At 38.4% G+C, this 27,069-nt stretch overlaps 2 protein-coding genes across 12 annotated transcripts in view; one reads left to right on the forward strand and one right to left on the reverse strand.

Annotated features, from left to right (window-relative positions):
* Window positions 1-3,144: 3,144 nt before the first annotated feature.
* LOC105230392 (uncharacterized) lies at window positions 3,145-12,500 on the forward strand. The gene is made up of 5 exons (XM_011211129.3): window positions 3,145-4,211; window positions 9,814-10,024; window positions 10,557-11,096; window positions 11,162-11,276; window positions 11,354-12,500. Exons 1-5 carry the CDS (start codon window positions 3,957-3,959, stop codon window positions 11,994-11,996), a joined length of 1,764 nt encoding a protein of 587 aa, XP_011209431.2. The 5' UTR covers window positions 3,145-3,956; the 3' UTR covers window positions 11,997-12,500.
* Window positions 12,501-14,607: 2,107 nt separating this feature from the next.
* The window catches only part of LOC105230393 (protein PALS1), a 142,299-nt gene continuing 129,837 nt past the window's right edge, over window positions 14,608-27,069 (reverse strand). For 8 of the 11 annotated variants that reach the window (XM_049456093.1, XM_049456094.1, XM_049456100.1 and 5 more), the window contains 7 exons: window positions 21,791-21,998; window positions 20,491-21,727; window positions 20,231-20,427; window positions 19,921-19,953; window positions 19,094-19,225; window positions 18,730-18,911; window positions 14,773-18,487 (listed from right to left, as the gene is read on the reverse strand). In XM_049456093.1, the coding sequence (XP_049312050.1) occupies window positions 18,293-18,487; window positions 18,730-18,911; window positions 19,094-19,225; window positions 19,921-19,953; window positions 20,231-20,427; window positions 20,491-21,727; window positions 21,791-21,998 (2,184 nt within the window). In that variant the 3' untranslated portion in view covers window positions 14,773-18,292. Of the gene's footprint in view, window positions 18,488-18,729; window positions 18,912-19,093; window positions 19,226-19,920; window positions 19,954-20,230; window positions 20,428-20,490; window positions 21,728-21,790; window positions 21,999-27,069 lie in introns of all 11 variants that reach the window. The other 3 variants (XM_011211133.4, XM_019991800.3, XM_019991798.3) reach the window with 2 other exon arrangements.

The raw sequence follows: 27,069 nt of genomic DNA on the forward strand, positions 1-27,069 counted from the left end.
TGTCGTAACGGTTGCATTACAGCAAGTATTTAAAAAGCAGCTTTGTTAGTTGGGAACTGCAGCTTGCGCCGCGACCGGTTTTTTCCGCCGTTCACCTAATCGGCGTTGCCGCGGGCGTCACGCTAAGCTTGGGCGCAAAGTCCAAAGCGACGAACATCAATTCAGCGACGTTGTTGTTATCATATAATTGTTGTTGTTATTATATATGTGCATAAATATTTATGTATTTGCTTTGGTAAACATTTCGTTGTGTCCACTGCTGCTCACAGATCCGAGCCATAAGCGGTAAATATGTAAATAAACGAGCCCACCAGCCGACTTGTGGATGTCATGTTGCCCTCCATATCACACACTCTCTTTCTCTCTCTCTACGAATTTTTTTTTTGTTTTTGTTTTTGGCCCACAACTATTGCATTTGTCTTAATTGTGCACTTGTCCGCTTGTCACACCTTCTATTCCATCTATTTCGCAGCGCGAACCGCGGAAAGCCACTTAAAGCTAGTGATCCGTGTATATTAGTATATATTTATAACATACATATGTACGTGCTTATATATAGAGTAGAACTTATTAGTTAGTAATTTTCTTGCTAATTAGTTAAGCTTATAACATCCACCTTGTGAATAACGCTTGTCTTGCCGTCGACAAAAAAAATTTATTTGCTGGAATTTTTTTTTCTTATAATTGGTTATGATGCACGATTTTTTTTCTAAATTTCAACACGTATTTCAAGTAAATAAAATTGACTTTAGAAAAATTTTTAAAAATTTGAAACTTTGGTACCTTGAAGCTCTTTCGTCGCGATTGGCTAGTAAACGTCTAGAGAAATTGTATAAAGCGTTTTCAACAGGAAAATCAGTAATAAACCTGACGGGCTAAAATTTCAAGCTAATCGGTAAGGATACAGAGTTTATGTTTAAACTGAAAACCTTCGATCTCTCTACACAAGACTGACTTAGTGTTCCAAGTGTGTCAAAAAATCGTTCACTCCACTGTCTTTAGAACAATCAACATGAATAGGGATACCATTCCTCCTAAATCACGTATTTGAGTAGGCTTTTAGACAAAGCAGCATACCAAACTTCCGCCAACGATTTTTTCATTTTGAAAACCCTTTCCTAAGAAATTTTACAGCAAGTAATCGTCTCTGCAGACATCAATATAAAAAATAAGTGTCAGTTATGCTCTGGTATTTTTCTACTTCAGTCCAAAATCCGTATTGCAATATCTTTTTGGACAACATATTCCTACACGAACATAATAAACGCACATAATGCAACAGCCTCTCCGCCTCTAGCATGCGCATTCTATTTATGGACGCGTTCAGCACCATTTCTGCGCTTCTACTCTTGCATTTACACATAAATGATATTAAAATGTTTGCAGAAATCATAAAACGCACACGATCCCCACTTACGCGCCAGCGCCTTATTGGGCATAATGCAGGGGGTATACTACGCAAATGAACTACGCAAGCTGGCGTTTGTTTTTGCTATGGAAGAAAGTGCTCCCATGACAGGCGAGTCTAAGTAACTGGAACGGACCCGGATTTTTATCGATTTTTAGCCGGCCAAGCATTGTCAGCCCGTCGCCATTCTTCAAAATTACTTCAGGCATATTTTCCGCCGCTGCAACGAAAAAAGAGTGTTCTCTTTTTATAAGTGTGAATTGCATCCACATTTTCTTTGCTTACATTTTTTAGTTTTAACCATTCATTTTCCTTTTTTAAATTCTGCGCCACTGATTTGCACAAGCTCCAATTTGCACAAATTACTTGAAGCGTTTAAGCCACACCTTAGTATTTTATTTTCTTTCTGACAAATATGCGATTTTATATACATACGTTTCTGCATTTATTTGCACATACATCCATACACATATGTACATATAGCATATATGCAAATGGCGAGCAACAAACTGAAAAATACAACAAACAACGCCGATCAGTTCAGTTTCCTTTTACAACTCTAGTGGTACGCCAGCGTTCTTCGTTGAGTACGGTTAGTTACGCGTCCGAAAGTGTCGTTAGTGTGCGATTTCTGCGAGCTTCTTTATGTGGAGTCATCATCATCGTTTCTTTTTGCACTATTTTATAGTTAATCTAATCTAATTATTGCTGTATTAAACGCATTCTGTTTCTTAGAAAGTATGAGTTTGTGGTTTTTATAAGTGATCTGCATATCATTTTATAGTGTTTCCAACAAGCATCGTGGCAAACTGAGAGTATATTCAGGATATAAAAATTTCCATATAATGTGTTCTATCACATAGTTAATGGAAAAACACCTACTGAAAGTAACTTAGCTTGGTCGAGGGAACCAATTGAGTTCAGTTAAAAATGTTGCTTTGTAGAAAAACGTCGTCTAGAACTTTTCCTCCAACCTTAAAGTTTTCAAAACACTCGTGGATGTTTGCTTTTCCAAAGGGATTACTAAATAATTCTTCCCTTTTTTATATAAAAATATCAAAATATACGGATTTCTTCATTAATTTCACTCATTTTTGAACAGCTTTTCCAACTTCTGTAACTGTAACTCTTTTTCAACAACCCAATATATGTTACTTAGACACAAATATTATATATTATCATGTTCGAAATTTGTTAACAATTCATTATGAAAGCTTTTGGGGCTTAACTTTTTGGTCAATACCTCGATTTCTGTACCTCGAAACAATTTTAGATAATTTTATATAAAAAGACACGTTTTCAAAAAAAGCTTTTATTGCAGTAATAACAAAGCAGAGTAGGAGCTTCCATTTTTCCTGCCGAAGCTTTAATTTTTCCCGCCGAAGCTTTTACAAGTTTTTACAAGCTTTTACGAGAGTTTTTTGTTTAAAAGCTGTGGAAAGTTTTTGCTCTCCACTTCGTGACTTCTGCAATTATTTCGCTACAAATTCTCAATGCATTCGTCACGTGCGCACGAGGCATTACATGCATTTAATAGTCGATTGTAAACAGCGGCTGATTAATGCAGTTGAGCACAATAACAACCTGCTTGTAGGGCTTACAAAATAATTACAAAGGAATAGGAGATAAACCGAATAATAGAAAAACAACAACATTAAAAAAATAAAATAAAAAATATTTCGCAAAAATCAAAAGTCAATGTTAAATAATTTATTTCATATTCAATTACAGTTCTGATAAGAGCGATCGACGCAGCAGCTCCGTAATCACACACACACACACACACCCGCAACTACATATACTGCTCAGCGCCCAAAGGTGAAAAGGGAGCTGATGACTGCGTCAAAATATACTTATTTTTCGTTGTGAATGAGCTTGCAACATATGGCATCATCGACTATAACATGAACAGCAGCAACAAAAACAACAACACCGCACTTGGACTTTGTACGTCGTCGCAAAAACAATTTACGAAAAATATTTTTTAAAAATTTGATAAAAAATCAAGTCGTCGAACCGGTTCATTGCATAGCGTTCACTTGCGCGATAAAGCAAGCAAACACGAAAATAAACAAATCGTAAAATCGTACATCAATGCAAGCGGTAATACAACAACAACAATTACATACACGTATATCGCCCAATCTACTAACTGTGCATAGGCGGTGACGCGAGCGCTGTAGCAAAAACAAAACCAACAGCCGTCTACAAAAGGCCAACAAAGTGACAAGCGCTTCACAGAGCGGACAATCGCTTAGTAGCGCCGCAACATCCAAAGATTGCAGACGCGTTTTGCGCTAGAGCCAACAGCATACAAAAGAATCGTCGAAGAAACGTCAGTCTTCCAATTAACCAAACCAAACAGAAATTGTGTGTCTTCCAGAATAAGAAAAAGAATTGTGCAGTGATCTCAAGTTGTCAAAAAGTGTAACTTTTCGCGTTCACTGTGTATTACCGCCCGTTAAAGGACCCACTGATATTTTATAAATTTAGCAACCAATTTTTTTAAGTGTTTTGTGAGTTTGTGTTCCAAAAATTTTGTGTGAAAATGCTGCGCCATTTGATGCGTTCCGTGATGTTCGCGCAGCCTGTGCAGTCCGCCGTGGCCGCCGCCTCGTCCGGCGCGCGCAGTTTGAGCACGGCCGCCACCACGCTGCCGACGCAGCAGGATAAGCTCGTAGTTTATACTGAAGAGGAGGGTTACATCAGGCAGTCGCCATTCGATCCCGTCGAGGCGGTCAATCTGACAGTGGACAAATACGTGTGGCGGGATTTCAAGAAGTTCGAGAAGGACGTAGCGACGGTAAGTTGAAGAAAACAAGCTGTAATTATAGAAAAATGTGTTGGAATTTAATATCAGACAATTGACATCCTTTTGACTTCTGCCTTATAATATTCATTTTGTTCAGTGCTCATTCGCCAGTCCAAACTGGCTTCCTTTAGGATTTTTCATGAAACATGTTAATACGCTGTTTTTGCTTACTCATTCTTACTTTCTTCATTAAAGAAAATATTAATTAGTTTTAGGCCTTTTGCAAGTTATTTATAATTACTTTTGCACATACAAAACCGCCGATAACGAAAAGCACAAACACACAGATTTTACTATTTAATTATAGCTTCTGTGTCTTTTGACAACTTTTGTTTATATTTCAATTAATGCAAAAGTGGTTCTTCAGCACTCGACCTTTGTACGAGTGAGCTGCTTGAGAGGACTTAAACTCTTCGCTGATAAGATTAGAAAATGGACTAAACAAAGAAGTAGAGCCCAATAAAGTAACTGTTTATAAAATTAAAAAAAAAATAATAATAATAATTTTGTGTCAGTTATAGTGTTAATGTAGCTATTATCTGTCTTAAGTGATGTTATTTAGTTCATTTACGCCGGTAAGAAGCAAACGAAAACAAAAATGTAGCATGCGATAAAAAATTTTGCTATTTTGGGAGAATGAGTTTTTGTTTAATTCAGATGCAAAGAAGATAGATTTGATATTAAAAAAAAAGAAAAATATTGGAAAATTAGTTCCAAAAAAATGTAGCATGCGAGAAAAAATTCGCTATAGTGGGGAAAATGAATTTATGCATAACTCAGAAGCAAAAAATGTAAATTTGTTATTTAAAAAAAAAATGGTTAAAAAGTCAGTTCCAAACAAAAATGTAGCATGCGAGAAAAAATTTCCTTGTGAGGAAAGTGAATTTTTATATAATTCAGATGCAAAGAATGTAGAATTTATATATATATATAAATAATTTTAGTAATATTTTTTCTATTGCATGCAAGTAAAAATTCAAATATCAGTGCAAATCTGCAATAAAACTGCAAATGTCGTGTCAATCAAATGTATCTGAATTGTTAAAGTTTTCATGCCAGCGCTTAATTTTAGTTAGTGTTGATGCTTTATATCACAAAAATAACAACAACAAAACCACAAAGTCATAAATGCCAACAAAGTGTCTTATTGCTATTTTTATCTTTTCATACATATAAACATATGTTCATATGCATACATATGTCCGTATATGCATGTAAAACACTTATTTACTTGTATTAGTGAACCTTGCGCATTCAATTGACGCGACTTGTGCCATAATTGAAAAGTTGCACCCGCATTTCAATTGAACGAGGCACACTTTGCTTGCTGGATGCACTTGCCACTTGCCACATGTTTATATTTATATTTATGTGTGTGTGTAGATAGTAGGGGACAAGAAATATATAAAAATAAATAAAACAAGAAAAAACGTTAACTTCGGTTACACCGAGGCTATAACACCCTTGACAAATACAAATGATATCGTTTAGGAACTTGATTCCGATCGTTCAGTTTGTATGGCAGCTATATAGAAGCAAAGATAGAATAAAGATAGCTATCTATTTATATAGTGGTGCGATGTAAGCAGTTCAGACAAATGAGCAGCTGCCTGGAGCTAAATGGACGTGGGCAAAATTTCAGATCAACGCTAGAGGACTAATTCCCGTATATACAGGATACGGACATGGCTCAACTCGTCACGCTGATCATTTAGATATATACTTTAAATGGTTTCCTTTAGGGCGCTGCAAATATCGTGAAAAATGTATTATACCTTGTTCAGGGTATAAAAGCTCTAATATAGCAGCTCAAACTTGGCTTGCCTGCCTATATAAGAAACTGTACCAAGTGGATTGACTACCCCTTTCGTGATGACTTTGTGAGATCATGGGACATCGCACGTTTGATGTGATGTGTCCTAAAACTCAGTGTAACTAACTTGCGCTGGTAGTTAAGGTAGCCATCGATTCCGTGATGACATATTTCTCCTTCCTGCAAGCTTTGAAGAGTCATGTGTTGTAGAGGCCAGTCTGATGTACTACAGAATGTGAATGATGTATACTTCAGAAAGTGGCACAATATTCCCAACTTCGTGGTGAGATCCTCATGTAATAATCAATAATCAGACTTCAGAAAAGGAAACACCACCCACGGCTTCCCACTCCGCGTTGTCTTCTTAGGTTTCTGTGACCTATTTCAGCGCTTCAAGTCATATCGTTTATTATTTGCTGACCAGCTGCCTTTATAAGGAACTTGGTGTTCCCTGTGATAATAAATTATACGAGTATGTAGTATGAATAGAAATTGTGATCACATTTGATTTCAGTGCAGGAAAGCGAAACTTAATATACCCTCTACCCTATTTCCCCACCCTGCTTCCTATCTCATCTTGTTCCTTCGCTCTGCTTCATTTAACTTACATATTCTCTCACTCACTCTCACTTTTCACCTGCTCTCCACTTGGCTCGACGCTCGCCAAAGATTTCTCATTACTTGACGACACTGCGGTTTGTTTTTGTCGAAGACGCAAGCAGTAGGCGATAATTGGAGGCAGAAGTGAATATAAACATTTGTAAATATAAATAAACTTTTTTGCGATAGCGACGTGTTCTGCAGATACGAATGCAGCGCCGGTGGGTTCAATGAATTCACGCCAACCACACGCTGCTCGTTTGTTTTAATTATACCTACGTCTGTTTATGATTTTTTCGCTTTGCTTATGGCCCAAGCGTTTTGTTTTCATTCAGATTGCCTTTTGATATTATTGGTTTGCTTTTTTAGTAAACTTTTCAGTACAAGAGTATAGCAGCGAATTTGTCAGTTGGATTCTGCGTTCATGGAGTTTTGACTCAAATTAGCCGTGCCACAGATTTTGAAGGTTCCACGAAGTGTGGCTTCTGCTTGTATCTGATGAAGTTAACCCTTTGATAGACAAGGCTTCTGTTTTTCGTTAGAATAGATTTTAAAATGTTCCATATTTTTCAATGGAAGTGTCGACGCTTATTCATAAACTCTTGTTTTTCAACTCTCTCCAGCTGTCTAGAACACGCTAAGTTGAAAAGATCCACCTCAAGCTGTGCTTCAAGCACTTTCTTGTGCAAGCATCTCTCTGTCTCTATATCTCTATATTTGCAAATATTGACATACGTAATTGTAACACTTCTGCTAAACGCTTACAAATCTTATAGCTCATATAAATAAACAAACACACCCAAAATCAGGTCGCCAGCCGCTGGTGCAGACGTCAAATACTTAATTTCACAACATTTTATAATCTTCATTCAGAATTTTATGTTGTTTTTATTTACTCTTTGATAGTGAAACAAAAACACTTGTCGCGTCATGCTCTGACACACCTCCACCGCCGAAAACAAAACAAAAAAACTATTTTTTCGATTGCCATTCATTTAGTTCGGTGCGGCGCTGTGCGGAGCCCAAGTCGCTGCAGATTATTTTTGTTTATATATTCTTAAAAATTTGTGTTATGTATATTTTCATTTTATATACATATATATGTATAACATAAGTAACATAATTCATGGGCCACTTTGTTTGCCGACCCCATTCCACTCGCTTACTCTCGCCTGCTCGCTCTCGACGCACCGCTTCCATCCCATCCCGCCGCTTATCGCACGCTCGCTGGCGGGGTGCTCGCTATCTCTCAATGCCACTGCGCGCGCATACCCATTAGAGCCTCGGTAATTACTCGCCCCCATCTTCGTGTGTGATCATGATAAATTTAGCCAATCTAGACTTTGCACATTGAACCACTGAACTTCGGACTGAACTAAAAAAAAACAGACGCTACGCAAACACACAGACAATGCGTATATGAAAACAGATTCAGCGCAGATTTCATGTTCTTCGTGTTTTTTGTTTGATTTTTCTATTTACGCAAAAGCGATTTCGGCGAATTTTGCAAAAACAATAATTATCTGCTTACATATATACTTTCGGTATTTAAAAAAAATAAATTCATTTGATAATCTCGGTGAAATTGTCTTTGGGTTGCGAATAAACATTTTATTTTGTTTACACTTTTTCAATCAATTTTTATTACAGCAATAAGATAAGGTACTTTGTTATCGGCCATAAATTCAATGCCGAAAAAATTTATGGAATTGTCTTGTGATAGCTGAAAACTGTCAATCAGTTTGATGGTGCAAGGTCAGGGCTATACGGTGGATGCATTAAAACTTCCCAGCTAAATTTTCCCAGTTGTTAGCGAGTCTTCAAAGATGTGTGTGGTCTAGCGTTGTCCTGATGGAAGACGAAGCCCTTTCTGTTGATCAGTTCTGGCCGCTTTTTCCGATTGCTTGCTTCAAACTCATTAGTTGTTCACAATAAAATTATAGAATCCAGGCTGGAGCAGCTCATAGTGGATAGTTCCTTTCCAATACCACCAAACACTCAGCATAACCTTTCGAGGCGTCAATCTTGGCTTTTTGACCATTTTTTGAGCTTCACCACGCTAGTACCATGAGATTTGTCGTCTTTGTTCCACTTTTCGTCCCCTGTTACCATTTGTTTGAGAAATAGTTCCATTTGATTTCGTTTTAGCAAAGAATCGCAGATGTTAATCCGCTCCACTAAATTTTTCACAAACAATTCATGTGGTACCCAAACATCGAGGTTCCTTTTGTAGCCAGCCTTTTTTTAATTCCTCAACAGATGTTTCAGAATCAGCAAGTTCTTAAACTTTGTTGTTATTCTTGAATTGATGGAATATGTCGCAACTTTCTAACATCTTCTTAGACTTCCAGTGCTTTAAAGGTACTTTCGAGGCTACTGAATTAGTATAGATTGTATTAACAAAAATTCAAGGAGAGGAAGTGCTTTGGTAGTTTTGCACAGGAAGTACTCTTTCAAGTACTGATGGCCAATGTGTGAGGAATTTTGAAGACTGGCAGTTTATCACAATAAATGAGTTAAATGCTTTGGTTATAAATTACTTTAAGTGATACCGCATAATAAGTACACATTTAACTAAATTAATTTTTCTTAATTACTTCATACACCGTTCCTTTATATAACGGTTTAACTATTATTTACTTTGACCTGACTTTTTGTACTTTGCTATCGGCAGTCATTTGCTCATAATAATGGCTCCCCTTTAATCGGGCAACAACAAGAAAAAACATCTCAGATTAGGAATAAATCTCAGATTAAAAGCTAATGAATTCCAAAGCGACTATTAGAGCTCATTATAAAATACTTCGTTCAGTGTTTATTTTTAAAATAATTGCACTTGGCAATCTAAGAATCTAAATACTAAATGAGTAAGTGTTTATAAAATAACGTCAGTCAATAATATTCTTCGTTATAAAGTGTGGCTGATAATTACACTTTGTGCGCATTTGCATAAATGTACTTACCATGTGGTGGGGATTACGCGTTAAGCCACAATTCAACTGGTTATTGAACTACTTACTAATAGACCCTATGTAGAAGAGCGCTAAATTACTACAAACTTCGTTAAAAATAATGGAAAGTAGACTTAAAATACTGCTTTTGAGAAATATTTACCTCGAAATACTTTGACACCACCTTCTACGCATTTTACTACATTTACACATTTTACTCTAATTACAGATTTGCATCGTCAGCGGCCGCCAATATACTTACGCTCAGTTGCGCGACAGCAGCGCCGCCTTTGCAGTACGCCTACAGACCAAATTTAAACTCGGACAGGGTGATACGATCGCAATTTGCTTGCCAAACCTGCCGGAATATCCGATTGCCACACTGGGTGCCATAGAAGCGGGTCTAACGGTGACCACAGTCAATCCAATCTATACTGCGGGTGAGTGAATGAAAGAGAAAATACTTACACGACGAGCATTATTTCAATAAAGTGACAAAATATGCTACAAGCGAACTGCCAGCTTTACGAAATTTTCAAATTTACGCTCCAGCATCTGATTAGGACTTAAAAAGACGAAAACGATAACAAACAATAACGAGAGTATGAGATCTCTTTCCTCTGGAAAGTCCCGATTTCATGAACAGAAGTGTGTAGTAATGTCTGTATATAATCAACAAGCCCTTATTGAGTCACCAAAATAGACTCATACTCATATTCACTTGACGTCATGATCGTAACCGTTTCCAAAGTTGAATTTAATGCAGGCACGTACAGTCTTTTAGAACCCACTTCCTGCAAAAACAGCTTAGTGTACCTAATTAAAACGACAAATAGTCACGTTCAAAACTGGGTTTGAAGCCTGAACGTGATCCTCCCTTGAACGTGTGAGGACTGACTCATAATATTTTTCACATATCCATGCTCTGTAGTTTTTAATTCACTTTTCTCTGTGCCCCCTTTCCGTTTTCAGAGGAAATTTGCCGCCAACTGCAGCTGAGCGATAGCAAGTTTGCCGTGGTCACGAGTCTGGGCTATGGAGTCATGAAAGAAGCTTGTGAGCTGGCGCAAAAGAATCTGCCCATCGCTGTCATACGCCTTCAGCCAAATGAGAAGTTGCCCACCGGTGCCATAGACTTCTTCGAACTGATTAGTCCGCGAGATGTTGACTACTCACAGTTGCAGGATTACGACATCGATCCCGACAGCGTGGTATTCCTGCCATTCTCCTCCGGCACCACCGGTATGCCGAAAGCAGTGCAGCTCACACACAACAACATCACGATAAATGGCGAACAGCTGGAGTTGCCGTTCGGTTTCAGACAATCTGGTAGACAGGAAATTTTGCCCGGCATTTTGCCCTTCTTCCACATTTACGGACTCAATGTCGTAATGCTTTCGAAGATATCGATCGGCGCTAAGTTGATCACAGTGCCTCAGTTCCGTCCAGACGATCTCGTCAAAGCCCTGTGTGAATACAAATCTACAATGCTGAACGTCGTGCCGCCGATTGGTAGGTCCATAGCAATACATTTAGGTCACAGTTTGAGCTAATCTCTTGTATCTCTTTTCGTACAGCACTCTTTATGATCAACTACCCGAAGTTAACGCCGGAAATGGTGCCCGATCTGCAATATGTGTTCACCGGCGCTGCGCCGATCACCGAAAACGACATGCAGCGTTTCATGAAAAAGTGAGTGCGCGCTTAAGGTGTCTAAGCAAGCTCTTTGCAAATGCAAGAATACCAATGTTATTTGTCTCTGCTTACAGATTCCCCCACACCAAATTCCTGCAGGGCTTCGGCATGACCGAAACATCGCCGCTCGCACTGCAGGTGTCGCCGAACAATACGCGCTTTTCTTCCGCTGGTGCGCCGGCATCGAACACTGAAGCGAAAATCGTTGCTATCGGCTCGGAATGCCACAAGGGTTTGGGACCCAACACCACCGGCGAAATTTGTATACGCGGCCCACAGGTTATGAAGGGCTACCTGAACAACGACGAAGCCAATGCGGATATCTTCTTACCGAACGGCTGGATGCGCACCGGCGACGTTGGTCATTATGACGAAGAGGGCTACTTCTATATCACCGATCGCATCAAGGAGCTCATCAAAGTGAAGGCCTTCCAAGTGCCGCCTGCCGAGTTAGAGGGCATACTGCGCGATCACCCGAAAATCCTGGAGGCCGCGGTCATACCACGACCCGACGAGTTGGCTGGCGAACTGCCACGCGCCGTCGTTGTGCTACGCGAAGGCATGCAGGCCACCGAGGAAGAGATCTACAACTACGTAGCCGAACGCGTGGCCGAATATAAGAGACTGGATGGTGGCGTCGTATTCACCAATGAGATACCGAAAAGTTTGACGGGGAAAATATTGCGCAAACAGTTGCGAGAGGCCTACTCGAGCTAGATGCCGCTGCAATGTGGCTGCTTTAGGTTAGGAAATGTGTAGCTCTTTAGATGATATTGGCAGTTTTACAACTTCATTTCGACAATCCGGTAACGAGAAAGCTGCGCAAGCCGCCGCTGGAAGAGTTGGGAGCGATTTGTTGCATTTCATAGTTATTAAGTGCCGTTGCAATAACGGTGGTTCTATAATCCCATTCGGTTGAGGACTGGCTCCCAAGGACGAAGGGTGCCAAAAGAAACCGGATTTTAAGCGTTACCAAGGACGTAGTTAGGTTAGGTTTTTGTATGTATGTTCAAGTGTCTGCTTATATGTCTGTATTGTCACTATTTTAATGCAATTTTTAGGTAAGAAAAATATTTTTATTTATTTAAGACATGTGAAACTGTACAAGAGCCGTTATAGCTCTGTATATATGACATTATTGACGATAAACTAGTTTGTATTAGAAGAAAAGTGTTAACTTAACAAAAGTTGGCATAGTATTAAAGCGATTTTCCTACAAAAGCTATAAAGAGTTTAAGATTATTGGAGAAAACCGAAAAAGTAAGTACAACAACCCCGATTTGCACCAAATTAGCTTTTTTACAGACTATAAAAGCTTAAAGTTTATTAAAACCATTCAATTTGACCGAAGACACGAACCATCACTGCTGCCTCCAGTGACAGCTCACCGGCAGAATGCAGTAGTTAAAGCTCAGTCCCTTAAAGCACTAAAAGCTGCAACCATTAAAAAGCCCTCAATGCTTCCTCCGCACTTTTGTGTGTTGACTGACAGCGCACGGGGGCAAAAATGTGAAAATAATAAGCCAATATTACAGTGGACTTTCAACTATTGCGTCTATGTTGATTTACTCAGCGCCAATTTACGAAAATAATGGTTTAAATTTTGTTTCTTTTTATTTTCTAGCGTAAAATTGTATAAAAAGCTATTTTGCTCGATACTGATTGGTAGATTTGTATGACAGCTATGCGTTATAGCTGTCCGATCTGAACAATATATTCGGAGATTATAGCATTTCTTTAGAGAATAACGCATGCCAAATTTCGTGAAGATATCTCGTCAAATAAAAAAGTTTTCCATACAAGGACTTGGTACCGATTGATCAGTTTATATGGCAGCTATATGTTGTAGTGATCCAATATCGACCATTCCAGGAGTAGCTTCTTGGTGAGGAAAGCATGTGTGCAAAATTTCAGATCCATATCTCAAAAACTGAGGGACTAGTACGCGAATATGCCAAAAAACCGGCGATTTGCGACACATTTTTAATTCTCAAAAATCGTGGGTTAATCGAAATGTAAATTTTCTTGAATAGGATTGTAGCGCATGCGATTCTGCAAATTTTGACATTTTTAGATTTTCTCTACGACCTCTGGATCAAAAGTTATAAGCGTTTTTCTATTTTGCGGTTGCTTGCTGCACGGTTCTGGGTGCCTGGTAGAAATCCAGGATTTTTGTACCAAATTAAAATGCATTTTTTCTGCAGCCGGCAGCGGCGGCGGCAGAGGAGGCACCGGAGGCCGGTTGCCATTGCATAAGCAAAGGGGCAAATTTGAAATGGCGGAAACGGGTAGACAGGATGTATGCGGGACCGGAAGAGGTCATAGGCCGGAACCGGAAACGGAAAATAACGTGACCCCACTTCCGGTTTAGCAACCAACCGGAAGTGGAGAACCGGAAACGGAAACACCCAAACCAGGTATATGATGGACCACTTCCGGTGGTTGGCTTCCGTTTCCGGTTTGCGACTTCCGGTTTGGCCTCTAAACCGGAAGTTGGGTCGCGTTATTTTCCGTTTCCGGTTCCGCCCTATGGCCACATCCGGTGCCACATACATCCTGTCTACCCGCTTCCGCCATTTCAAATTTGCCCCTTTGCTTATGCAATGGCAACCGGCAAATTTTTGGGTGGCCTCTGCCGCCGCCGCTGCCGGCTGCAGAAAAAATGCATTTTAATTTGGCACAAAAATCCTGGATTTCTACCAGGCCACCAGAACCGTGCAGCAAGCAACCGCAAAATAGAAAAACGCTTATAACTTCTAAACTAGAGGTCGTAGAGAAAAACTAAAAATGTCAAAATTTGCAGAATCGCATGCGCTACAATCCTATTCAAGAAAATTTACATTTCGATTAACCCACGATTTTTGAGAATTAAAAATGTGTCGCCAATCGCCGGTTTTTTACGAAATAATGCTTAAAACGGCTTTATTTCTTAGGTGAGTGCCGTGAAATAAGGTACTAGAGCTATGCCAAGCTTTTTTCTATCCACACCAAGTACAAAACTTTTAGATATTCAACATTTTTGGAATAAATTTTCAATTTACGCCAAGCGCTTTAAATACATAAATTTTAACGCAAAGAGAAACTTTTTTTTATATTTTTTCGAGTAATTTTCATGTTTATTTGCAATAGAACTCGTTAAAAGCGAATTTTGCAAAATAAACAAAGAAAAAATTAAATTAGTACTACCTTTTGGCCGAGTTAACGCCTTCTTGTACACCTAAAGCAGAGCAAAGAGACAGAAGTGTGTACTCACCGAAATTCAAGCCAAAAGCCAAAGCTGGCCTTCCAGCGGCAGTTTAGCATTAAGTACACACGGTTTTCTTATTATTTTTTTCAATTTTTGTATTTTAAATTTCTTTAATATAATTACATGATTTATTTATTTATTTAAATGTTAAATAATAATAATAATAATAATATTTTCACCTTTGATTTACCTTTATCTTTTATCTTTAGTACATTTCTGGGCTTTTGTTTTTTCTATTGGTTTCTATTTATATTTTTGTTTTTGTTTTTGTTTCTTTTTTTTGTGTTTTACTTTCGACTTGTTTTCTTTACTTGCTAAACTATTAGTTTTTACTTCTATTTTTATTTTAATTATTTTTATTTATTTATTTTTTTGTTGTTTTTGTTGTTTACGTACTCATTTCATGTTGGTTTAGTTGAACGCTGTTTCTGCAACATTTAGTATTCGCGCGTGTTTTACGATTTACATAAGAATTTAACATACACACATACATTTTCATATTAGACTATATATTTGTGTTTTACTTTTTAATATTTTTTTGTTTTTGTTTTTGTTTTTATCTTTTGTTAAACAGCTCTGCACACACGTCTCTCTTATGGTTTCAATTTGAATGTTTTTATTTGTTTTTGTTTTTTTTTATTCATTGGCGGTAATTTTGCTGTTTTGGTTGTGTGTTATTGTTGTAGGCCGCAAAAAACATTTTTGTTAATAAAAATAATAAAAAAAATAAAAATTATAAAAAATAAAAATTATAAAAAATAAAATTTAAAAATAAGGAAATTAAAAAAGTATATAAAATTTTAGCATTAAAAATTAAGAAAAAAAATTAAATAAAAAGTAAATAAAATTTAAAAAAAAATAAATAAATTTATATAAAGAATGAAAATAACCGTTTTTCAGATATAATAACATGTTATATAAATACAATAGTTTGCAGTTCCTTGCAGCGTTGCGTTGATTCTTTTTTTTCTATGAATTTTGTTACAGTGTTACATAACTACTTTGGCGCTATACTCTATTTCTTTATTTGTTAAGACTATTTTCTTATTTTTGCTTTTTTTATTATTGTTATTTTTTGTTTTTGCATTTAAATTTAATTTTTCGCTTAGTGCGCCATTTTTGTTTTGCGTTTTGCGTCTTCTGTTTCGCTTTTCGTTTGTTTGCTCCTTCATATGCTTTGAGGCATGAAGTATGAATTCAATTGCTTTGGCCTAACAACACAATGTACATACAATATAAATTTCAATAGAAAACAATGGTCAATAAACAATTTCAACTATACGCTTACAAACATACATATGTATATGTATATAACTGTATATGGTTGCATTTAAATTTAATTTCTTAGTTAGCGCTAAGCCGCCTAAGCTGCGGCTGCTTGTTTATTTTATATAATTTATATTCTTATTTTTGTTTATTTTTTTGTTTATTTCTTTCTATTTATTTTTTTATTTATTTTTTTTATTTATATATTTTTTTTTTTTTTAATTTATTTTATTTTAATTTTTTTTTTAATTTAATTTTTTTTTTATTTATTTTTATTTTATTTTATTTTATTTATCTATATTATTTTTTATTATTATATGTATTTCCTACAGGGTCTAAAGCCAGCCGCCTGCACTTGGGCTCACTTGGCTGGCCGCTTGTGTTTGGCTGCACTTTAGCGCTGTGTGTGTGTGCTTAACGGTTATTTGCTCTGTTTTGTTGATTTTTGTTTGAGGTTATGTTGAAATCGATTGATATTTAGCTATAATGTTGCCGTTATTTTACAAAACTTCGCTTTCCAAGCCGACAGCTGCTCGCTCGCTTTGCATTTTCGCCGCGTTTATTCGGCGAAAGCTTGGCTTCCGGCTTTAGCTGCATTCATTTGCTGTTTGCGTGTGTATGGCTTTTGTTCTTTGCTTTTGTTGTTATTGTTGCTTAGTATGTGTATTTTGTTTTTGTTATTTTTGTATTTGTTTTTAACTAGCTTAGATGAGTTGCTTACTAAATTGCAATTTCCTTTTAGTTTCTAGCAGCACTTTGTGTTTTTTGTTGTTGTTGTTGTTATCTTTAGCAATTATGGTACGTGAGTTTAAAGTAAATTCTTTTTTGGGTGAATTCTGCCTGCTACCGTTATCTTTCATCAATTCACATATGTTCTTTGAGCGTACAAAGCCACTGGCGGCGTCGTTGCTCGTTTGGTCTGCTGCCGCAAGAACATTTTTTTTTAATTTCTATTTTGTTTTGCGGTTCGATTTATCATCGATTCTTGCATTTAACTTTGCTATTACTTATTGTTTTTGTTTTTGTTTTTGTCCTGTTAAGCTTACATTACTAGTTTACAAAATATTTGTCAAAAACAGCTGATCTTGTTTTTTTTGTTTTTGTTTTTTTTTTCATTTTTCAACTTTTTTCTTATTTTCATTAACTAATTTTTACACATAAGAAACGCTCGAAAAGATAAAGGCAAACAACTAACTTATGTAAAACAAAAACAAACAATATACATTTTGTAATTAAGGAATTTCTTTGATTTAGTAAATATGTATATGCAGCACATTATATAATACATAAAGTAAATTAAGAATTAAGCATATTTTGTGAAACGTTTTTACTGTCTGCATATGTATGTATATGTATAAGTACAGGTAACGGCCAAATCCATAAAAAATTTAAAAAAAGGAAATTTTAATAAAAAAAATGCTTCAAAATCTGACTTAAAAAAATTTCATAAAAATTTAGTTTACATAATAATATTTTTTTTTATTCTTATAAATTTTTAGTCACTTTTCAAACAATTTTTTTTTATAAATTAAAAAAAAAATTTTAATTATTAAAAATATTTTTTAATTATTAAAAATATTTTTTTTTACAATTTTCAAAAACTATTTTTTTTTTTAATTGTTAAAAATATTTTGTTTACATTTTTTTATATTTTAATAATTTTAACATTATTTTTTATGAATCAGGCCGTTAAGTGTTCGCTTTAAAAATTATATATTTTGCATGCATAATTTGTTTCATACTTTTTTTAATTAAATTTTAAAATAATCATATTTTTATTACTAAATCAACAAGTTATACATAAAAACGTTCAATTTTACTCTGTATGTAAGTGTATATATATATAAATGTTGTATATAGTATACTGTATGTTCAAGTAAATAATATATATAATTGTATTTATATGTAAGTATTGCATTTTCGTTTGGAAATAAAGCTTTCGCACATGCTTTTGCACGCTCAAACCACGAGCACGGCGCGAAACCTTTGTTTGTATTTGTAGTGACACGAACACTGTGGATCACTATTGGTTAAGTGGCGACTAAAATCGTTAAATATTTCCAGAGGAACGTAATTGTGAAGTGAAAGCGCACAAAAATAAAAAGAAAGACCAAAAGCTCGGTGAAAGCTCGGAAGCTTGGTGAAAGCTTATAAGCTCAGTGAAAACTTAGAAGCTTAGTTAATGTTCACAAGCTCAGTGTAAGCTCACAAGCTCTGTGAAAGCTCATAAGCTTGGCGAAAGCGCCGAAGTTGTGTGAAATTCAAAACAAGCATAGGATCCAAGTAGCGAAAGTTGAAACTGAAGTACTCTGTTACAAATTTAATAAAAGCATAATCAACAGTATTTTTGAAACAATTATCTTCAGCGTTACACCTATTTTCTGTGCTCACTTCGTGTTTGTAATTAGTTCTAGTTTCCAGTTCATTTTCCTTATAGACAAATTCCCTGTTTTACGTTCATTTCACGCTTCATTTCGCTTGCACTTTATTTCCATTGACTTTATGACTCGTCCCGATTATTATGCACCCAACTGGCCGGCACCCACTGCGGTTCGCGTTCCAACGAATTGATCTCGGCCAACAGCTGTTGATAAGCACGATCTGTGTCGTTGTTTATGATTATCATATCGAAGAGGTGGCCCCAGCGTGCCTCCATGTCGCGGGCAGTGGCTATAATGTCCTTCAGCTCCTCCTCCTAACGGGCAAAATGATAGGATTTATTAAAAAGAAAAGTTAAAATTAAAAAAATACACTAAAATTTGGTGTATCTATAGAACAAGCAAACTGAATAAGAAACGGATCGATTTAAGAAAGTGGCATGCAATCGTTAGCCTTTTGAACTAATTTCAATGTTTCCGACAGCACAGGTTCAGTATATGAATATCCTTCTTCGAAAAGTATGCTCAAAATAAATTTGTACCATTTTGGTCCACTCACCTTGAAGGGTTCGCCGTTTCGTATTTTCTTCTGTCGCAATTTGTCGAGACTCGGCGGCGCCACCAGCACTACGTATGGCTTCAGATCGGAGGCGCGTAGCAGCTTCAAGCTCTGCGGATGCAGATTCAGCACACAAATTTTGCCACTCGCCACCACTGTACGTATGGCCTCCAGCGAGGTGCCTGCAACAACGAAAGACGGCAGAAAACGTCGATGAAGAAGAGCATATGTGGAAATTTGCAATTTACTTAATTCGTTTAAAAGATAGGATATGAAAGTATATTTACACGTACACCGAGTGTACTGTTACCTTTCATTTGCATATAGGTACGAGTGTGTACTCATTACACGGTAAATTACTCACCATAGTAAGCCTTCTCGTATTCGCCATGTTCGACGAAGCGGCGCGCCAGTATGTCCGCCTCAAAGGCCTGGCGCGTGATGAAGTGATAATCAACGCCGGGGACTTCACCTTCGCGGCGTGCACGTGACGTATCTGCGGAGTAAAGAAAGCGCAAAGAGAAGAGCCGCACAAGTGCAGCAGGTAAATAAATTAATATGTGTGTATGAGTGTGTGTGTGAGTGGCGAAATGAAGGAGCACAGGAAGCGGGCGAAAAGCTGGAGGGACGCATCAGCTTGTTTGGCACAAAGCACTGGGTGACACACGACAAGAGACTGTGTGGATGACGGCGCGCTTGCATGCTTGCGCCTGCTTTAAGGATAAGCCAAGGCTGCTGTCAACAGCGCTGCATGGCGATTGAATTGAAGGTGAGTATTTTTCGGCTTTGCCTTTGGCTTTGGCTGCTGCAATTAAGTCGTTAGCGACAGACACCCACACATGTAAATACTGTGTGCACGCCAAGCCGTTGTTAATATGTTCGTCCTTGTGGGTCTATCAGAAGGACTTAAGGCCTGGCAAGCACACCAATGCGCTGCCATGAGAGTGTGTGCGTGTGTCATCAGCGAAGTAGAGCGCAAGGAAATTGCCGCTTAATTACTTCTATGCGCGCCTGTTTGTGAGCTTAAGCTGGGACTTTAAAGCAGATGGAATATTTGAGGAGAGGAAAACGTCAGCTGATGCTCAGCCACAGTGGGACAAAATGCTTAAAGAATGACACAAGCTAAAATATTACTATTTTTACGTTTAGATGGAAGCATTGCAAATGTTTGAACGATCTTGAGGCATTTACCCTTTTTAAGTTTCTCCTCTAATAAATAGAAAACTAAAGCGAAAATAAAAAAAGGAAAATATTTTTGATAAAAAGGCGAGTGTCTGAAAAAATCTCGCTGTCAAAAATGAAAATGTATGATAAAAAATATAAAATGCTAAAAATTCGACTAAAAAATTATGAAATGAAAGTTGCAGCCAAACAGCACTTTGAATGAAGTCGAATATCGACGAAAAAGCAGACACTACTATACACAGTCAGACAGCGAAGCTGCCACCGCTTAGCCAGCCTACGCCGTACATTAGTGATCGAGTAAAATTTCGAAACTTACGCGGCACTGCTGCCGAAAAGCGATCCGAATCGGCCATTAACCGCTGACGCAGCTCGTGACGCCCAATATTCGGTGGCCCGATGAGCACTATGGGCCGTTTGTGTGTGGCACGTGGATAGTATAAGGCGACCTCTTCGTAGGTGAGTATTTCCTCGGGATCCGTTTCGTCCGGCGCGGTTGTGGCGTATAGCGGATAACTGTAAGGAAATAAAGGAGGCTTATAACATTTGAAAATACCTACACTTCCACAACTAACTCACCCCGCTTCAGAGCTGGCCTTCTTCTTCTTCTTGCGGCCTTTGCGCGCGCACAGCAGTGTCGCGCCCTTGCTGCTATCTTTGCCACGACTGCGCGCCAAGCCCGCTTCTTCGGCAATGGCCAACTTCATGGTCTCACGCTGATGCTGGAATGATTGACTAGGTATGAGACCGGCGAGCGTTTGGTCCTCTTCGCCCTCGCGATACGCTTGCCACCAATTGGGATCGTCACGCGAGATCACGTGCAAGACATCGCCTTTCTGAAAGCTAATACCCAGCTCACGACACGGTATGTACAAGTCATCCTCGGGATCGTAGTCGAAGTGGGCGCGTACATGCAGCACTGCATTCTCGCGATGACCACCACCGGGCGGTGGACTACCAGCGGGCACAATGAGGAATGTCAGCGTACCCTGCATGGAGCTAAGCAGCGCGCATACTTCGTTGACCGTCTTGCCGCGCAACTCTTGGCCATTCACTTCGAGTATTTCGTCGCCTTCGTGCAGCAGTCCGGATTTTTCGGCAGCACCGCCTCGCACTATACGTCCAATGACGACCGCCTCACCCTCATTGCGCACCGTCGCGCCGAGTGGTTCGGTAGACTTTTCAATCTGTATGATGCGTATGTTATCGTTCTGGTCATTCAGTGTGCCAAAGCAGGCGCTTAGTGGTGGAGAGTCGGCACGCATTGGCTGCTTCATAAAGCCACCATGTTGCGGCGGTACTGGCGGCGCTGTCATATTTTGAGGCAGTGGCATAGCGCTACGTTGCGCCAACGGTGGCGGTACCACTGGCGGTGGCACTGCTGTGCCGCGTACCGCTGCGCTCTTGGGTAGTGGTACTGGCGCGCCTGTTGACGTTTGCTGGGGACTGCTAGAACCACTAAGTATGGGTGATGGCGTGGCATCGGTGAGCGTAGCAACGCGATCATGCGCCAGCAGCAAACCCTCCATTTCGTGACTCGTCAGCAGATTGCCCAGCTCAATAGCAGCGGCCGAGTTCGATTGCGTTAGCAGTTCCACAATATCTTTTTGCAACGAAGTGGCGTTCACGCTTACTGGATTAGCGACACGCGGGCGCCGCCGTTGCAGAACAGCTGCACGCGCAGCAAGCGCATGTGCCACACCAGCGCTGCTCAACACATTGTGGGCAGCCGACACCCGACTCGCCATTGTGGACATACCATTTTTGGTGAGTTGATTCTGTAGGCGTGTTAGCGCCGCGATCAGTTCGCCATAGCCTGGAGGGCGGAAGAGAAAAGCGAATTAGCGCTTTTATTGAATAATAGTGTAATAGTACTCACCATTAATTTTCTCGGCTTCCTCATCGTCCAGGTACGCCTCGTTCTCCACGCCCGTAACGCGCTCCGCAGAGGCCGGCTGCTGCTGCTGTGCTGCCGCCTTGTTGTCCTGTAGCGCCTTAAGCTTGCGCGAACCACGTAAGCTGTTACGTAGAAACTCATTCTGCTGCGCAATGCGTTCTTCCTCCTCGCGGCGTCGACGCAGTTGCTCCTGAAAGACGGAAAATATAATGTTGGTCAGTTGCAATGCTTGCAAGTTGTTTGTAGCTCTAAAGCTGCGTTGAAAAACAATCAGCGCGGTCGAAAGAAATATAGGCAGGTAATAAAGTCTCGACTCCGCGGACAGCTGCGCCATTATTGCGCTGAAAAGATAAATTATCTCTCGTGCATAACTAAGTAAACCCGGTATTCGGAACGGTTGAAGCGCGATTGCAACCCTAAAAATGAAAGCAGTTGCACTCTTTCCATGCGCTTTTCCCTTTCAGACGCGAAAAAATTTGCTCACCGCCAAACGCGGCACTTAATGCGGGCATGTCCTCAACGCATTTGTGCCATTTAATCTTCGCCAGCAAAACAATTCGCTTAATTTAATTTGCGCGTTAATGGGGTGAATGGGCCAGTAGGTCGGTGGCTCAGCGAAACGGTGAAGATGAAGTGGGCGGTGAATGAAGTCAACCCACACACGGAAGCGTAGCAATAGTGGCGCTAGTAGCAGAACTCGGGGCGCCCTCATCGGACATGTGTTCGCATATATACTCGTATTATACTTGCCACATTTAGTGGCAACACTTGAGCGGCTGCTCAAAGACACAAACGATGCAAACAAATAGCAGAACACAGCTGATTAGTGTTCAGTTAAGGAGACAGTCAAAAGCAGACAGAATTAAGCGTAAAATAAAGTAAAGAACTGTTAGTAAATAAGTGGAGAGCAGAGCAAGACTTTTACGAGACGACATAGAAGTGAAATATATTGCCATTTGTCGCTTTGGACAAATTACAGAATCAGTTAATAAAATTTTTAAGTTAGAGCTTGCACATAAGTAAAATATATTATATAAACTTGTTGAGAATTTCAAGTAATTTGCTCGCATTAACGAAACAACTCTATTAGCAGCCAGAGAAGCTGAGTAAAAAGTGGAATACAACAGTAGAAGCGCTGCCTTCGGCCTGCCTGGTAATCTTTGGACCAAACAAACATAACAAAGCGACTTGGCTAAAGTATCTGAGCATATTCTCCTACTCGGCTAAGAATGCAGTTCGCATGCCACTTCGCGCACACATACAACCATCCGTCCTCTTTACATCACATGAGCACCTTCTCGCCCCGCACCCAAAGCCAATTGAAAGTGGCACGAAAGTATTTGTATTGATATGAAAGTGTGCAGTGAAATGTACACGCAATTCACAAGTGCAACAAGCAACAGACAACAGACAATAAACAAAGCGCTACAGATGTGCAGAGAAAATATGACAAGCAGAGCTTGAGCGAGTGCATTGTTTGTAGTTGCGCCGCATTGGAAGCCTGTCAAGTGTGATTACGAGCAATCCATCAGCGTGCGGAGGCGGAAGCCCACCTAAAAAGGGCAAAGTGCCAAGAAGGTGCTTAGGGAGAAGCACTATGGATGGGTGTGGAGTGCTGCTGGCAATCTATGTGTATGTGGCAATTGTGGCAAAAACAAAAAAGGCAAATGTATGTGTCAGGTACAAATGCAACAAGCGTTATGTAAATAACGGCAAAACAAGCAGGCAAAGTAGGGTGCAAAGGCCGAAATGGAACTGTTGAGTGAAAAGTGGGTAAAACAACAAAATGTTGCACCATTCAAGGATTTGCTTTAACACTTTTGCAGCAGTCGCACAATGGTGCCAGCGATTTGCATGCCGCACGCAGCGCCGCCTTTTATTTACTTAGCGCTTTTGCTTGATAAACAAGCGCGCGGTGCAGCAGCAATTGGAGCAGAAAATCGCATGCAGCAAAGCGCCGTTTTATTAACGTGTTTATTTATTTTTGCAATTTTGCCATTTTTTTTTTTAACTTTTTTAATTTTTGCATTTTTTGGTACTCTTCGCTGACAAAGCAACCTTCAAAATGCAAAGCGCGTAAGTATGATTTACAACCGAAGAATGCAGACCAAGTGCGCACTGCGAAACAACTGTTGGCACAATAACAATAACAAAGGCAACTGTGAAATTTCGCAACAATGCGATTTCCCGAAAACCAATTGGCTGGAAGCGCGCAGCGACCAAGCGCGGCCCAAGCGCCCGAAAATCGCAAAATAAATTTTCCTTCAAGACATGAAATATTTGCATTTTTCCAACTCATACCAAATAAATATGACAACAAGCAACGCGCAACAATAATGCGACTGCTTTATTGCCGCTTTTTATTCGCACATACATAATTCAGCGGAAATCCCTAAGACGACGGGCTATGTGTGAACCCGATAGCCGGTAATGGCGGCAATAAAATGACGCGTTTACAATGCCAAGCTCGTATAATGCATAGCAGGTGATTGCAACAACACTTGATTTAGGCCTTGCAATAAATTAGTAGGAAACTATTTTATTAATTTATTTTTATCGCCTGAAGATGCTAATGCGGTCCATATTTGAGTCATGAAATTTATTATTATTTAGGGAAAAGCATCCACATTGAATATTTATTAGAATCAGTCCACATTTATAGCCGTCGTGTAATTAAATAAATCATTTTCTTTTTGTTGAAAATGATATAATACTTAAATTTTTGCATGAGCTTTCGCTTTTCGAAAATAAGCTTTCACAGAATTTTCAAAACTTTGAAAAATGTGTTTTCTCGATTAAAGTGAAGGTGAATTTACTAACCAGTATTATTAAGACTAGATAAGCTTTCACAGTGAGCTAGCGCTGTTTGGTGGCTTGAGCTTTCAAAAACATTTCTAAAAGCTTTCGAAAACATTTCTGAATTCTATTCTATTCTATTCCACAGGAAGTTTTTGTATGGAAATACATACTAATAACAAATAAAATTCGCTTTATACTTTTGTAGTCAAGTTTCACACAAAAAACGAGCTAAAGCATTTCAGAAAGGTGTGTAGTGTTTCAATGAAGAATTCATAAGCGAGAATCACACCAAACTACTTAGGCTTATTAATGTATTTACAAGCCATGCTCGAAAACGAAAAGTTGCCAAGCAAAACATTAAAAATTCTTTGTAAACATATGTCGGTAGTCACACACCTTTGATGAGTGTGTCTGTGTAGTTTTGCTAGCGCACTTGAAATCCGCCAACTGCTGAGGCTGCTCGAAGCTGTTCTTCACATTTCAAATAACTTGCTGAATTTGTGGAATTAAGCTTCTTTTAAGGTGTAGCAGCAACGAGCGGAGGCTGAACGCAAAATGGGTGACGGCAGGCATTTTCGAGAGCTTGGAGATTGCTTGTTGTTGACGCATAAATTTCAAATAGCGCCCACAATAGGCGAAGAAATGAAAAAAATTGGTGTAATTGACAAAAAGGCGAGGCTTAAACACTTTTAAAATTGTGAATTGCTAATTTATGACTCAGCTCCAAGACTTGCTGGGGAAGTGAAGTTGAGCCTACATGATTTCTTAGACGCATAGTTTTCATTTAAATATTTGCCATATAAAATATAGAAATAAAATAAAAAGTGCTAAGAAATGGCTGCAAATGATTTAACACTTCATAGTCTGCTATAAAAGCTTTCGTTTGGACTAAAAGCCGCTACAAATATTAACCGTTTCACCGCTTTTAGCCGCCAAAACAAAGCCTAATAAGCAAACAGGCCGGTTGATATAAGACAGGTATGTGGGTTACTGACTTTTTAGGCGGCGGAGGCATGCCTCAAATAAAACGCCAAATCGGGCTTAGGCAGCAGTTGACTACGTGCTTTGGGCTTGGCACAAATTAGTTAAATAAAATAGCAATTAAAGGGGCAAAGCTTGGTCAAGCGACTTAATTGTGAAATGTGCACAGAAGGCTTGAGAAAATTTTACTTTTTAGAGAATAATTTAGAACTTCACATAAAATGCTTCACATGACTTCAAACTTATTTATGAGAATTCTAATTGCCTTGTCTTGTGTTCCTGTTTTTTTTTTTTTGTTTATGTTTTTTCTCAACGCTTCCTCAGCTTAATGTTTTCTTAATTCACATAATTAAATCAACAGCACTGTCCGAGTACGCTTTGCTATGAAAATCTGACTCCACCGCTCGGCGGCTCGGCGACAACGCGACCAAATATTGATACTAATCTGCGCAAAATAATAACAAACAACAAAGAAGACAGGCGAATAATGTTTGAAGGGGGAGCAGCGGCGCGCGGCTGTGTGTTAGCAAGCAGGTTGCGGGCGGTAAAGCCAGCAGAAATGCGCTGCGCTGCTCTTAACGATGACATCAGTGCTTGGAGTGGAGCGCTTTGATTGTTTTCGTGGACGCAGGTGAGTGTGTGTTGGAGTTGATTGCCTATTCTTATGTGTGTGTGTGTATATATGCGGTTGAGCGCAGTTATTTACATTTCATAAATATTTTTTTATTTCTTAGTTTTTGTTGTGTTATCGCTGGGTATGTCTATACATACACACCCATACATATAAGCTTACTGATCACTTTGTTTATATTTATACCAGTTTATGGCCATAATTAATTCACTGCTGGCGTATTTAAAAGTAATTAATTATAAATTTGTGTAAAATGGTTAAGTTTTATTTTAGAATTTGGAAAAAATAATATTTTTTGAAAAAATTATTTTGAAAAATATTTTTTCGAAAAAAAATTATTTAGAAAAATTATTTAAAAAATGTCATGAAAAATGTAAACTAACAATTTATACCTTTTTTTAAACCTTTAATACTATTTGGAACATTCTTAAGTTTAACAACGCTTTAGGTCCAATATTTTTGTAAAGAAAATTCGAAAATCAATGGAAATAAATTTAAAAAATACATGTAGTTTAAACAATGAAATCGAATATTGGGTAGTCGAAAAAGTATTTTCGTATTTCGTCAATTGATGTGATAAATTGAAGTTCGATAAGAAATACGAAAAGACTTTTTCGACTACCCAATATTGCACTTGGAAGAATAAATTATTTATAGGAAAAGAATGACAAAAATAAATTTAAAAATAACTTTTTTTAGATAAGTTCGCATAAATGAGGAAATCGTTGAGAAGTTTTTTTAGATTTTCGAAAAAAATTAAATTTATTTTTTTTTACTTTTCTTAAATTAATTTGCTTTACTACCCTGCCGTTTTTACGCTTCTACGCATTTTTGTATTTTTTGTTTTTAA

The sequence above is a fragment of the Bactrocera dorsalis genome, chromosome 4, assembly GCF_023373825.1.
Source record: "Bactrocera dorsalis isolate Fly_Bdor chromosome 4, ASM2337382v1, whole genome shotgun sequence".
NCBI lineage: Eukaryota > Metazoa > Arthropoda > Insecta > Diptera > Tephritidae > Bactrocera > Bactrocera dorsalis.